The following is a 15,599-nucleotide window of genomic DNA, read 5'->3' as shown; positions in this document are numbered from 1 at the left end:
AAGAATCCGAGAGAAAAAACTTGACCTCTGATTCTCTGAAACATAAGACTTCTTATATATTTAGCAATAAACTATTCAAGTAACTCCATATTTAAAATATGCCTCCTAAATCTCTTGATACACATCCCTTTTTTTTTGGAAATGTCACGATTTAATCCTTCATTAATATCTTTAATACAAAACCATCCCTACGAAAATATACTAATTTTTCCGACCCTCTTCCATGATGCCACAAAATCAACCTTCGTTGACCTCCCCTCGGGACCGACACTGTGCAAAAGTATGTTAAGGTCAGAAAAATTGTGTACGACCAGCATCCACAAGATCCTCTTAGTGAAAAAATGAGTAATACCAAATTGTTATACATATCTTGTAGTTTAATTTTCGCACCCTAACATGCAATTCATTTAATTTCAGCTGGAACGATTCAATGGCTTATGTGAATTTGTAATGGGAAACAAAGTTCATTCACCATAAGGAATATGTAATGTTGTACCGTCATGCTCGAAGGTTCATTGACGATGTATTGATGTGCAAGATTCAACAATTCACATACTAAATTGTCCTATGTAATGTGCTAATTTCATGAACTGAGTAATATGCCTATGAATGATAATTTTGTTTATGAAAGTATCACATAATAGGTCAATGTGTACATTATACAACTTCCGTCTCTATCAATCGATTTACATGGTAAGTAATAAGAACCGATTCTGGCTTTTCTTACTTGAGTTTTAAAACATCGAACCCTTAATTGATCTACGAGTACATGAACATCCATCGATTTTGGGTTAATGCTTTTTCATGTTTCGATGATGAATTAAGATTAGCCGATTTTTAGGTTAACAAGATTAAATATCTCTTAATCAACCGCATTAAAACTAATTAATCAGGGGTAATTCAGATGTTAAGTAAAATAGTTGGCAAAATCCATTTTACTTCAAAATGTGTTTTCTTCTTCTTATGATACGCCTCAGGTAAAAAGCATAGGCCTCAAACTACGGAGGTTCATTAAACTATTTTAGATTTTAGGTGCTTGGATGAATCCAAGGCCATTCAAGGAGAAATCCAGCTCTCTTCAACATGATTTCTAAAGAATATAACCTTATAACCTTTTGTGAGAAAAAAGTCATTGTACTATTGATTTCTGGGATTGATTTATACTTAAGGAAAAGAATATAACCTTTTGCGACCAAAAATCATTCTAGTGTTGCTTTCTGGGATTGGCTTGTATTTAAGGAAACAAAAACACTTCTACTTCCAATGTCCGGACACCCAATAACGTCCACATGGGAAAACTCTAGAACTTAGATAACTAATATGGGCTAAATGTAGGACAATCAATCCAGTCCTTTGATCATTCACATCTTCACTCCACTACCAATCCCAATGCTTTCCCTCTCCACCTTTAAGATTGTGACATGTCATGTCCGAAATCTGGACTAGCCCCGCTGTCCCGGCTGTAGCAAGGTCGATAAAAATGTTCTAGTAAAATATCCAAATGAAATAAATATTGGTAAAGTTGCACACGCCATAAACAAAAGGTAAGTGAGAGAGAGATGTTCCTACACCACACCTGAAGTGCTCCTGGGTTTATAGTTGTTTTGGTCAGTCGAAGAAGAAGAAGAAGAAGAAAGAAGAGAATTCTGGCTTTCTTCTCTATCACAGCCGAAGTTAGAGTGTTAAATCGACAAGCTACGGTTCGTCAAAAATGGTTAGTACATGAAACCCCCTTCCAATTATCTTTGTTTTCCAACTTGCATTTTAGGGTTTACTAGAATTTTATGCTTATTAGTAAAATTTTGTTTTTAGGGTTCATAGATTTTGGGGGTTTTACTGTACAAGGTGTTTCTAAGGCTTGATCAATCGTCATAAAACACATTGAAATTAGAATTTTTCCATCATGAATCCAGAAGAAATTAGAGAAGCTCAAATCAAATATATCAGGTCTCCTGGCCTTGAAGAAACAATAATTAGGCAATATGGAGTTAATTCACTCAATGAAATTAGACCAGTTCAATTTACTGACTTCATTTGCAAACATTTTCGGATTGCACTCTCTAGTGTTGAATTATACATCCTTGCCCCATTTACGGGAACACTCATCGATTATGACACCCCAAGAGGTTTATCATTCTACAAACCTTCATGCTTATTCATGGACTACTTTATACACCTCGTTAACCAGGCTTTAGTCAACAACGACAACTTAGTTAGATATTGTCCGAATTACCATCCCTATTATCTTCGTTTATATTATGTGATTCTGTTTTGGATACAATGCTTAAGGGCTCGCAATGATGCACGCTGCTTAGGGTCTTCTGATTCTGCTTTTCTAAATTTCTTCACCACAACCTTTCCTCCAGAAAGCCTTCCAATTTGTGGACCTCTCGTGCTCTTATTTCAGTCTCTGTGTACTTCAAAGCTAGAGATAAAATCATTTGGACTTGTCGTCCCTGACTTACCAAGAAAGCCTGGTCCAACTTACCGACATGAGTTTATGCAAGAAGACATTAGCTCCTTCTTTCTACCTAACATTCCAGGTATTTTTGCTCTCATTTGAGACTTATATGATACCATTCATGATGATCCAGAAGGCAGAGTCTACCCTGACCTGGGTTGTCATACTCCAGTTCCTCCTGGCGCCAATGAACCTATTCAGTTTGGTTTCCATAACTTTCCCATCCTTGAACAAAGGAATGATTTCGAAAGATATGCTCTATGCTCACCGGGTTTACAGTACCCATGTGAAGCATACAAGGAAATCAATCGATCTTTTTATAAGAACTACCACTCTATCACTTTCCCTGCACTCCATGCGGATGATAAATTAGCTGATATTCCTGCATTCCTCCATCTGGATGGATCTCCTAAGTGGTTTGAGTCAATTGTATTAATTGCTGCTAAAGCTGCAAAATTCTTTGAAGAATCAGGCTTTCTATCTGACTGTTCGCCTAAAGGCTTACCTATTAATCAGTATGTCTGCAACATTCAAAAACCGGGTACCCTTCCTATTGCCCCCAGATATTCAGCTGACCCAGGATCTCTAATCCACTTCAGCTTACAGCTTTCTACAACTGTAAAAAAACCGATCACTCATATCGAAGCTATAGCCGCAAGTTGTCAGACTCACGTCAAAATGTACCGTCAAACATCCATACTTGGGATCTTTAGGCGAACCTGTCGGCACAGGACCTTTTTGGGATATTCACCCTATTGAGACATCCTCGATCGACATCAACTCCTACCTATCTTATGTTCAGATCATCAAAAAAATGCTGAAGGACGACATCGAAAGATCAAGAACATGCTGAAGGACATCTCGCTTTTTCAAATTTTATTTAATTGTAAAATTGAAGGAAAAGAAACAAAAAAGATGTTAATATTTAAATTCAGTTTTTTGTTTACCGTTTTACTTAGTAGGTTTGCTTATTTTAGCTATTATCTAAGGAGCTGTTAAAAAAAAAAAAAACTTAGATTTTTGGCTTGCAGATGGCTTAATACACAGAGATGATGGAAAGGTTTGGTCAGCGAGGAAGATACTGCTTCGGTTTTAACAAGGTACAGTGCACCAACAATACTAGCTCTACTTAAGGAAGTTTCTCAGTTCCCTGATGTGAAAATAGATTGGAATGTGTTGGTCAAGAAGATGACCACTGGTATCACTAATGCAATGTTAATCTGCCAGAAACAGTAGAAGGAAAAACTGAGGCGGCATTGCAAGATGACGATAGTGACTTGGAGAATGAGTTTGAAGATTTTCTTCCTGCTACTGATGAATCATCATTAGAGGCTGCAGCTTGGATGCAAAAACAATCAGCGCCACCTGCAGTGACAACAGCTGAAGGTTGGATGCAACCGTGTCAAATGCTGGTGGCCAGCTTGCAGAAAGAAAACGGAAATCCTGGAGGATAGTAGTGAACTCATTGTTGGTCTGAAGTAATTAGATCAAAGGAATTGGGTTAAGAAATTGCTGCTTAAAGCTGCAGAGTCCAAAACTGCTGTTCATGTAAGTACCACCGGGAAATCATCAGCGCCAGGTAAGAGAACCAGATGGGCCGGGTTTGCTACTGCGTACCCATACTTCAAGCTAGCCCACATAGGCTATATGGTGACCGGTGAGAATTATTTTTCGCTGTTACCTTCATTCAAATTTCAAACCTAGCTCAAATATATGACCATTAAAAGACATAAAATCAGAAAAAAAAAAAATCAGACTGATTTTGCTTGATTTGGGATTTAATGAAATTAGGGAGAGATGATTTGGGACAACCAAGAAACTTAAAATAACATAACCCTTTTAAACAACTGCTGCCATATAATCAGCTTATTCATGATGACTACAAACATAGACACAATCACTCAAGACAAACATAAATAAAACCCATTTTAAGTAGTCGAAGTTTGAGGATCATTCCTTGATTATTCTCCGACCACTGGTGGCGAAGAACGAGGTGCAGTCGAGTGTGAAGCATCACAATAACCACGTAAAATGTCGCCCTCTTCAGCAGTAAAGCCTACAGAAGTAAGCATAGAAGGCCAACATTCACGAGTTATGATACGGATGGCTCTACAACATTCAATACCAAGATACATCTCTCCATCCATGAAGAAAAGTATGATTTCATTAGTGCAGGATCGTAACTCATACAGTGCATCCCAGCATTCAACCATGCCAGCACCACGGTCTTCTCCATTGATCCGAGCTGCTAAGTTCTGACCAACCGAGTGATGATCAACTGTTGTCGCCATATCCCTGGAAGCTAGTACTGTTGCAGTGTGTGCCATAAGAGCTGAAATTACGAACATAAGAACCAATTCTCCATTGATGAGAGACATAGTCTCGCCTGAAAGAAAGATGGTTTAGACTGAAAAAATGCAAGAGAGGAAGAGAGGCAGTACTGTGAGGAAATGGTGTTAAGAGGGTGGGATATATTTATATAGAGGAGAGTGAGGATGCAGCCATTATTGGTGCTAATAGTGGGCTTTGATTGTCTGGTTTAATAGAATTCTAACGCTTATTTGAGAGAAAATGAATGGACTTGAGAGAGGGAGAGAGAGTAATCGTGGGTCTGATTTAATGGTAATGAAATCAATTAAACTTTAATGAATGTTTTAGTGGAGGCTGTTAATATGTAACTTCCATTATCCTTTGAGACTTGAATCGACTTTTTTTTTTTAGATTTATACTTGGCTGGTTAAAGTTAGGATATGCCATTTTAATTTAGGGAAAAATAAGGTTTAGTCCAAAGATCAGTCCAAATATACGGTTTAGTACAGCTCGAGTCGACTAGGTACAAATTTATCTTTATTTGTCAAAATATATGGAAAGTACACTAATAATCCTTATTACAATTTAGTCAAAATATTTGCATTTTGATCCAAAACGACTCATGATGATGTCAACAATTTTAAATAATATATAAATAATTAAAAAAACAATTTATCTTTCAAACCGCTCGTCCAAAATTCACAAACTTTTTATATTCGGAATGCTTTTTTCGAGATCTACAGAAAGAGTACCCATATGACCATATAATTTTTACTTTTTTTAATTTTTTCTAATTCAAATTAGTGTACAATTATGTACACATCGACAACAATACAGAAAGTTCAACATTCATGATATTCAGACTGCCAGTCTAATTTGCACATACGGACAAAAATATCAACCACGCCAAGCTCTTGCTGTATAATGGCCGGATTTGCATTGGATGGTTTAGCAGTAACCTGCATCCAGGACAAAATAATAAAACATAAGAAACCACAACTTGAAAAATAAATGATATCCTTTCACCAACAACCACGTAAGAAACAAAGGAAAGAAAACGATCAACTGAGACCATCATTAAGGTGGGCGTCAAAAAGGGAGTAAGTATACAATTAGACCAAATACCTTTCATCGTGTTGCAACATCTTGGGTTACAAGCATAGCAGCATGAAGCGAGAACCCATGTTTATCAGCTTTGACCTTCATTCCCCCTACAATTGAAAGAAAGAAAAAGGTTTAGAATTAAAGACATATATTTTACTAATGATCTAATGCCTACACAATCAATTGATCCAATCCACATCAAAAGGTTTAACATATAAGATAAGTGAAAGACAAACATAAAAACAAGGCTCAATCATCCATGGGTGAACAAATATCTCATGATAACAACATAAACACAACTACATGCATAGCAGTGAAAACTACTAGGATAAATCAAGCAAAATTGTGAAATAATTAGCTAAAACAAATTCATACAAGAAATAAGAATCATAGTTTCCCTTCCTAACAAATCCGTCACATGTTGCAAATCAGATTGATACATACTATGGCCCAGTACAGATGTACGACTATTTGCAAATTAAAAATCAACTTGTGTGCAATGATGTGCACAATAACGATCAACATGTTTACAATTATCTACACGTTAACTAATAGGTGTACAACAATGTGCACATAAAAAGTCAATGTGTACAATTATGTACACATTAAGAATCAACATATGTACAACTATGTACATATTAACAATTCAATATGAAAACGACTGAAAGTCATATTTTACATGAGACCTGATTCATTCATAAACAAAATCTGATTTTGTGTAACTTGTTTATAACATTATTACTGCAGCTACAAAGTAGAGGTGTTTATGGGTTTGATTTGAGACCATCCATGAAAAAAAATGCTACATTCTTTATGCTCATTTATGAATGAATGAACCACAATAAAAGTAAGGCCTAATTGAAATCTTCTAATCAGATGCATTTCTAAGTCCATTAATTGGTATCTCTTAGAAGTCTTTTTGCGATCTAAATAGTTAGTTTGCAGCAGACCTATATAAAATCATTTAGCAAGCCTATTTGTCACGATCATAAAATTCATTATTACAAAAAGAGGGATACACATAAGAAGAAATATGTATAACACCTAACTTCTAGGAAGTCATCCAAGAAGTATCAAAGATAATTCTTCTTGAGAATTTGTAATAGCAAACCAAATAAGGTGGGAAAAGAAATACCACTAAGATGCAACCAATTACTACAAAGGAAAAATTATGTGTACATAAAAAAGTTAAATCTAGGATCTGTTGTTGAATCTGCAGGTGGTCACTAAACTTGGTCATTGCATTTACTAGATTTTGATTTTCTACAGATAAAAAAGTTATAGACACCATTAGGTACAAGTCACCGAAGAAAAAAATCCGTGGTTTTGATTTTTTCAAAAATGGTTAGCTAGGAAAAACATGAATAAAAAAAACTAACCTTATTTATCCAACTCATTAATGCAAACACACAATAACATGAGGTAACATATCTAGTATAAGTCATAAAGATCGTTACACACCCATTTCATCGCGAGGAAAACCATGTTTGTCATGAGTATAACTAAAACCAGTTCAAGATGCCCACAAATCATATATATAACTAAAATTTTCAAACAGATTCAAGAGGAAATTTAGTTTACTTCCCACGATGAAGGAACTGACTTAGGTGAACAAAATGTTTCCTGATGTTGCGGTGTATCATCTTGTACACTGGTTATGTTTCCCAGGTTTCGAGTAATAAAGTTAAGTGTTTGGACTCAACCAACACCTAATAAGATAAGATTCCGATTAAATATTTCATAGCGACATTTTATTTAATGTGGAAATTATATTGTATGACGGTGACGATAAGAAAGTAAAGGTGTTTAAAACTCAGAAAACGGAAAGATAGAGATAACTTACAAGCCAAAGAAATCTGGACCACGGAATCAACAGCTGAAGTAATGTGTTTCAGGGTAAAAACAATCAACTCCGTCAGCCTTTGAATGCTTCAGAGATCTTGCGAGTACATAGTTCTAGTAATCTTGCAAGTGAAATCAAATATTATTTCATATTTTCTTTGCTGCAACTCCATCACCTGTAACACATACTTTGTCTATAAGCTACATAACACATGGATTCAAGTGTTGAGAAGTGCACCACTCACTTTTTCTATAAGCTACATATTGAAGTTGCAGGTGTACAATTATGTACACATTAACAATAACCAGGTGTACAACTATGTACACATTAATATACAACATAGGTACAACTATATACACATACACAACACACTCGACAACTTATAGTTTGAGTAAAATAGGAAAGTGATAATCCTAATGCTGTACAAACCGGATTTCTTTCATATAATTATGTAATGTTTAAAAAATAAACAAACTAAAAATGTTATTTTTTCCTCGCTGCCTATAAAACAATGACCATCTCATTTTCATTAAATGACGATTGTAAAAATGATTTACCTGTCCATCATGAAATATTACTAAAATTCTAAAAAATAATTTTCAAACATATATAAATACAAAGGGGATGCAAGTATAACAAGTGACTGTTTTATGTAAACGAATCGAAATCACCATAATCCTAAACATGCAAAAGTTGTAGTGAATCTATGCTACTAACGGAACTCACAACCATCGGGAATTTATGTACCAAAAAATGGCCCAAAGAAAATGAGCTTCTAACAGAAAAAAAGAGAAAAAAAAAATATAAACTCACAAATCCCATAGCTTAACAGAGAATGGAGAATCCATACCATGATTATACCAATTAGAGTTTTCATTATTGATAACTAAATATACAATTTAAAGAATAAAAAAGCTTGCATTAATTAACAATAAACAAAATTTTCATAATCAACAAAGTCAACTAAAGCTCTTGTTAGTTAACAACACACATGGAATTTAATTGGAACTATTAAAGCATTCAAAAAAATTAACGAATAAGTGAAATAAATTTTCATTTCTTATCAAGCATGTGTTGTTCCTATTGTAAGAAAAGAATTTCAAGCCGCCACCGTCATTCCCCTTAGTTCTATTTTTCTTTCTAGGATGGAATAGTAAGAAACAAATCAATGTCAATAGATTTTAAAACACTTGGCCAATTAAGAGATAATTCTGTATCAAAATATCCACCAACGTGCGATATCTACAAATTTAACGCGATACATGTGGAAGAATATCAAAAATATCAAATATGGAAACACATACATGGAGTGCATATGAAGAACCTTAAATTAAGCCCATGTGCTTGTTTTCAAGTCCTCGGGGAAAACTTCTAAATTATCCCGTGTTTGAAAGTATTTCATTTCAAAATTAGTTGATGGGTAATGAAGATTCAGATTCGCTGTTTATGAATATGAAATCATATTATAAGATCGGAAAAAAAGATTGAGAGATCAATCGAAACTTATACATGAACCCTAAAAAAATGAATTGTTTCCCGTAAATTATAGGTCAAAATGAAATAACGATGAGATAATCTTAGGTTAGAAGGAAATAAAAATTTAAGAAGAAAAAAATACCTTTCTCTCACCAATTTTCAATGAGTCATTGGATTTCATCTGGTATAGGGAAGATGATTACAAAATCACCATCAACTATAAGTAATTTCTTCTTCGGGAACAAAGATCAAATCGATTGGTGTTTACGATCATAATAAGCGAAAAACAGTAACCAAAATCAAATTTAAACCTGAAAAACTTTCTCCATCAAAAATCGTCTCTCTCTAACGCTCTCTCCTACAGACAAAAAATCTCAGATCTAGAGCAAAAGTATTGAAATATAGATTGAAATACTAAAGGATATTTTGGGTAATAAAATAACGTAAGAAATATAGAATCGGTGAGAATTTGGATTGACTAGTCCATATTTGGACTAAACTGTTGGAGGCGGGGATTTTTTGGACTAGAGAGTACTAGGCCTGAGATGAGTGGACTAAAACGTCCCAAGTCCAGTAATTTTGGGACTAAACGTCAAATTCTACTTTAATTAATTTCATCATGTCAGTTTAATTGCCACTGGTCTAATATCAGAGCCAAAATTTACCTGGCTAAACTGGGTCCTATGGTGATTAACTGGGCTCTACGGATTTCTTCATCGACTCCATAGAGAATGATAACGGGTGTCTAAATTTGATGAAACTACCATTTTACCCTCTATGAAATTTTAATACTACTAATTTATCCTCATTAAATCCAAAACAAAAACAGAAAAAAAAAAACTAAATCAAATCAAAATCATTTCAATTTCCATCAAAATTAAGAATTCAAAATCAAACGAAAACATTGTCGATAATCACCAAATTCACTAAAAATAGGTACTTTTTCATTTTAACTCGAATCAGTACTTTTCTATTAACCCGATCCCTTATAGTAGGTTTCAATAACATGTAATCACTCAAACAATCCAATTTTTTTAAATCAAAGTTTTTTGGGTTTATAACAATCGGTCTACGTCAATGCACTTGTAAACCGTTTTTTATTTAGAAACGATAGTTGTTTATGCCCACAAAGACCGATTGTCCTGGATGTGCATTCTGGTTGGAGGAAATTGAACCAGAATCGGTTTACGTTAATACCCATATAGCCCGATTCTGGTATGCAAGAGATAATTATTTTTCCTGTGTTTTTTATTTGCTAGAATCGGATTACATGAGCATTTTTATAAACCGATTCCTGTTGTGCAGTGTCAGAAATCGGTTTTTATATATGTATCGTGTAAACCGATTCCGGTTAACCCATTTTTTTTCCAATTAATAATCGATCATAAAATGAGTAATACTCGATTTCATTTCGATTACAAAATACTCTGTATGATTTTATCCAATTTGAAAACGAGTATAACTTTATACTCGAATTGAAAATGAGTATAACTTTGTACCCGAATTGAAAACGCGTATAACATCTTAAGCGATTTGAGATTGAGTATGAAGTCATTCTTAACTCGGGTATAAAATGATTTTTAATTTTATTTGATGTTGAACAACACATAATTCACAGATAAAAAAGAAAAATTTCACCCACAATCGGTTTATGTTCATGCCCATATAAACCGATTCTGGATAATCGACTGATATTCACGTCCATATAAACTATTATGGGTAGAAGCAAGTTTCAAAAAATCTGTGTATGTTTTTGAGGTTACAATCAGTTGATACTAATGACAACATAAACCGATTTTGAGTTGGTGTTTTTTTTAAAAGGAAAAAACTTTTCAATTTTTTTCAAGTTCAGATGATTCATTAACACAAATTAATTTCACATCTAGCACGATATTTTAACACTAATTAATCAGGGATAAATTAATCATTAAAAAAATAATTGATTAAGGGGTTTCTATGAACTATTTCTTAATGACCCTATTTTGTCATATAACTATAGTCCCAATTAAATGGCATACGCCCCAATTTAGGGAGGAAAATTTATTTCAATCCAAAAGTCAAACATGTGCATTGTGGCCCAAAAATTATAATAAAAATCTGCACCATGAACCGGAGTAATGACTCGTGACTATATTGCATTTACCACTGTGTCTCGAATCTCTCGATATATATTTTGATCTAAAATCCTAGTCTTATCTTCTGCTGTCGCATTTGAGATATGAACGATTTCAACGCATAGAACTAGTATTTGAGTTGGTGAATGCTTTGCGGGGCCGAGTCGAATAAAATTTTGAACCGGACTGAGTCAAGAACCTTTAACTAAAATGTGCTAGAAAATAACAAATTCCAAAGCGAAATAAAAAATGGTAAAGTTGCAGAGGCGGGAATAAACATAAGGTGCGAGAGAGAAGGAGAAAGAAGAAGAAGAGAAATGATAAAGTGCTCTTGGATTTAGTTGTTTTGGTTCGTCACATTCGAGGAAGAAGAAGGGAAATCGAAGCAGTGGCTTTCCTCCTCTCCATCACAGCCAAAGTTGAGGGTTAAATCGAGAAGCTATGGTTCGTCAAAAAGGGTTAGTACTTGAAACCCATTTCCAATTATCTTTATATTGCAATTTGCATTTTAGGGTTTACTAGAACTTGAGGCTTATTAGTAAAATCTGGTTTTTAGGGTTCATAAATTTTGGGGGTTTTACTGTATTTTCTAGGGCTTGATCGATCGTCAAGAAAACATTAAACTTAGGATTTTTGGCTTGCAGATGGCTTCATCTGATTTTGATACACAGAGAGGACGGAAGGGTTTTATCAGTGAAAAGGATATTGCTTTGGTTTTAACAAGGTACAGTGCACCAACAATACTAGCTCTACTTAAGGAAATTGCTCAGTATCCTGATGTGAAAATAGATTGGAATGTGTTGGTCAACAAGACGACGTCCGGAATTACCAATGCCGCCAAATATCAGAAGCTAAGGAGACATTTGGCCTATTGCGATAAACTGCCAGAAATAATAGAAGAGAAAATTGAGGAGCAGCCATTGGAAGAAGATGATAGTGATTTGGAGTATGAGTTGGAAGCTCTTTGTCCTGTTAATGATGAAGCATCATTAGAGGCTGCAGGAGGAGGTTCTGCGACTGTAGAAGCTCCATTGACTATAAATATACCTACTTGGCAGGATTATAAAAGTCCATTGGATGATCCTCTTCTGTGCAGCTTAAAGGGAATAAATATTACTGTTCCAGCTTCTGTACAAAAGTAATCGTCGACTGCAGTGACAACAACTGTATTGAGAACAGCTGAAGAAGGATTGGATGCAACTGCGTCAAATGCTGGTGGTCAGCCTGAAAAAGGAAAAAGGATGCACTGGACGGCAGAGGATGATAATGAACTCATTGCTGTTGTGAAGAAATTTGGTAAAAGAAATTGGGCTGACATTCTTAAGGCAGATATTTTCAAGGGTGATATGACTGCTTCATAATTGTTTCAGAGATGGGGAATCCTAAGGAAGGGACTAAAATTGGAAACAGGTGGAGGGGATCTCATTGCGCGACAGCGTGCTACCAACCGATCAGTTTCTTCTGCTCTTAATATGCCCATAATTAATAGCTTATTGGCAGCATATGCAGCCTCCGTGGTCCCGAATCCGATGGTACAAGAAGCTATTGTTGCTGCTGGAGCCCGTATAGCCACTCCTTTGACTGCCAAATCGCTGCGTAGAGCTGCACGATCAAAGAAATCATCAATGCCAGGTGTACATTATATTTGCACAGACTTGTCATCAGCATCCCCAACCACATACTCTACTTCGGCACCAAGTGTCTCTCCGCCACCACCAACACCTGCAGTGAAAAGTTAGGTTCCTTTTGTCAGTGTTCTCGCCTCTGCATCTACTTCATGTGGGACGGTTGCTGCAGGCAAGAAGACAAATAGAGTTGCGAGTGCCGGAGTTGGGAACACATTGGAGGAATAAAATGTTTAGAACTCACATAAGGAAGTAGTCACATAATTGGTTGTTTTTGTTAGGATTAATGCCTTAGAATTAACCTCACAAGACACTAGTTTCTTGGATCACGTAGAACTAAAGAAAACAGAATAAGATGCACTAAACGAAACAAAGAAAGACACAAGATTTAACGTGGTTCGGCAATTGCCTACGTCCACAAACGGCTACGATCAACTCTTATTATTAGAACGAATTACAGAGAATTAAACCCCAAACTATGACCAGCTGATTGATGTTCACAAACACCAAAATAATTCCCTAGAACAAAACACTCTAAACCCTAAAAATCTCTAGTTATGAGAACTCTTCTCTAAATTGTGCTGTGTATTTTTTCTTAGGACTTGCACACCTATTTATATAGGTTACAAACTTGAGTTCCAAGTTATACTAGGAAACTACAAACTTGAGTTCCAAATATATGAATTATACTAGGAAACCTCAAACATAACTAAATCAGGAAACTCCCTAACTTAGGAAAACAAGGAAACCTCTAAAAGATTCTCTTCCTAAAACATCGACAGCATAACAATTATCCACCTTGCGATATTTCCACCAAACTGAGCTTGATCTTCATAAGTTAACCGTAGCCTCTAATTCCCCTAGGGCCTTAACAATGAGCAGTATTGATCAAGCTGAGACACCTCTCAAACTTGACCTTCAGAACGACTTTCGTCAACATGTCTGCTGGATTATCTTCAGTATCAACCTTCAATAGTTGTATTAATCCGTTATCAACCACTTATCGAAGCTTGTGATAACGAACATCAATATGCTTAGTGCGTGCATGATTAACTTGGTTTTTAGCTAAATGAATAGCACTTTGACTATCACAGTTCACAACAACACTTCGTTGCATAATCCCCAAGTCTTTAACTAAACCACGAAGCCATAACGCTCGTCACAGCAATATACTCTGCCTCCGTAGTAGACAAAGCTGCGATTGGTTGTAACATAGACCTCCAACTGATAGGTCCTCCAATCAATGTAAAACAATACCCCGAAGTAGAACGACACTTATCCCTATCACCCGCATAATCAGAATCAACAAATCCACATGCCTTCAAATTCTGCTCCTTCTCAAACACTAAACCAATATCCAAGGTCCCTTGAAGATATCTCAAAATTACCTTCACCGCATACCAATGTGCTCTCCCAGGATTAGCCATATAACGACTAACTAAACCAACTGCTTGTGAAATATCCGGACGAGTACAAATCATAGCATACATCAAAGAACCTACCGCGTTAGCATAGGGAACCTTTGACATAAACTCATTCTCCTCAGTTGTAGTAGGATACAACTGTTTTGATAACTTAACTGTAGGAGGTATTGGAAAACTAATAGCTTTGGAGTTATACATTCCAAAGCGATGAAGAACCTTATCAAGATAGGATTTTTGAGTAAGACATAAATTCCCCTTAGACCTATCTCGAGTAATCTCCATACCCAAAATCTTCGTAGCTGGACTCAAATCCTCCATCTCAAACTCTAAACTCAATTGCTTCTTTAAAACATCAATTTCTGACTTGCTCTTTGAAGCTATGAGCATGTCATCCACATAGAGTAAAAGATAAACAAAACTTCCATCTGGAAACTTCTTAAAGTACACACACGTATCGTATTTACTACGAGTATACTTTTGCTGCAACATAAACGTATCAAACCTCTTGTACCATTGTCTTGGCGATTGCTTCAAACCATACAATGATTTCTCAAGTCGACACACATAATCTTCCTTACCAGCAACTTCCTAACCAATGGGCTGTGACATATAAATGTCTTCCTCCAAATTTCCATGCAAGAATGCTGTCTTGACATCTAATTACTCGAGCTCTAAGTCAAACTGCACCACAAATGCTAGAAGGACTCGGATAGAAGTGTGTTTAACTACCGGAGAGAAAACTTCATTATAATCCACACCTTCCCTTTGTGCATATCCCTTAGCCACTAACCTTGCTTTGTATCGTATACCACTAACGATACCCTTAATTAGAATCTGGAATTCCATCCTTTACCGTATAGACCCACTTGCACCCAATCTTCTTTCGACCCTTATGAAACTTAACAAGTTCCCAAGTGCGATTCTTGTGAAGAGACTTCATCTCCTCATCCATGGTTATTTTCCACTCAATGGCATGAGTATTACTCATTGCCTCCTCAAAGGTAAACGGTTCATCCTCAAAAATAGATAATGCGTAAGACGAATACTCATCAAAACCATAACGGACTGGTGCACGTCTCTCACGTTGAGACCTCAAGGACGGAATATTCTCAACTTGTTGCTGTGTAGATTCCTCACTAGGAACCTCAAACTCAACTTCATCTTCTACAAGAGTTTCTTCTTCTTCTTCTATAGTAGATGAACTAGGAACTCTTTGCTCCACCTGCATCGAATCATCTTCAA

At 35.7% G+C, this 15,599-nt stretch overlaps 2 protein-coding genes across 2 annotated transcripts; one reads left to right on the top strand and one right to left on the bottom strand.

Moving 5' to 3' along the window:
- Positions 1 to 4,422: 4,422 nt before the first annotated feature.
- LOC113304934 (egg cell-secreted protein 1.2-like) lies at positions 4,423 to 4,839 on the bottom strand. The gene has a single exon (XM_026554055.1). It carries the CDS (start codon positions 4,837 to 4,839, stop codon positions 4,423 to 4,425), a length of 417 nt encoding a protein of 138 aa, XP_026409840.1.
- Positions 4,840 to 11,952: 7,113 nt separating this feature from the next.
- On the top strand, positions 11,953 to 13,047 carry LOC113304933. Its single transcript, XM_026554054.1, has 3 exons — positions 11,953 to 12,376; positions 12,464 to 12,633; positions 12,679 to 13,047. Exons 1-3 carry the CDS (start codon positions 11,953 to 11,955, stop codon positions 13,045 to 13,047), a joined length of 963 nt encoding a protein of 320 aa, XP_026409839.1.
- The last annotated feature ends 2,552 nt before the right edge of the window (positions 13,048 to 15,599 follow it).

Source organism: Papaver somniferum, chromosome 8 (genome assembly GCF_003573695.1).
Source record: "Papaver somniferum cultivar HN1 chromosome 8, ASM357369v1, whole genome shotgun sequence".
Classification (NCBI taxonomy): Eukaryota; Viridiplantae; Streptophyta; class Magnoliopsida; order Ranunculales; family Papaveraceae; genus Papaver; species Papaver somniferum.
Note: the sequence above shows the minus strand (reverse complement) of the source record. Positions and strands in the feature narration are given on the sequence as shown.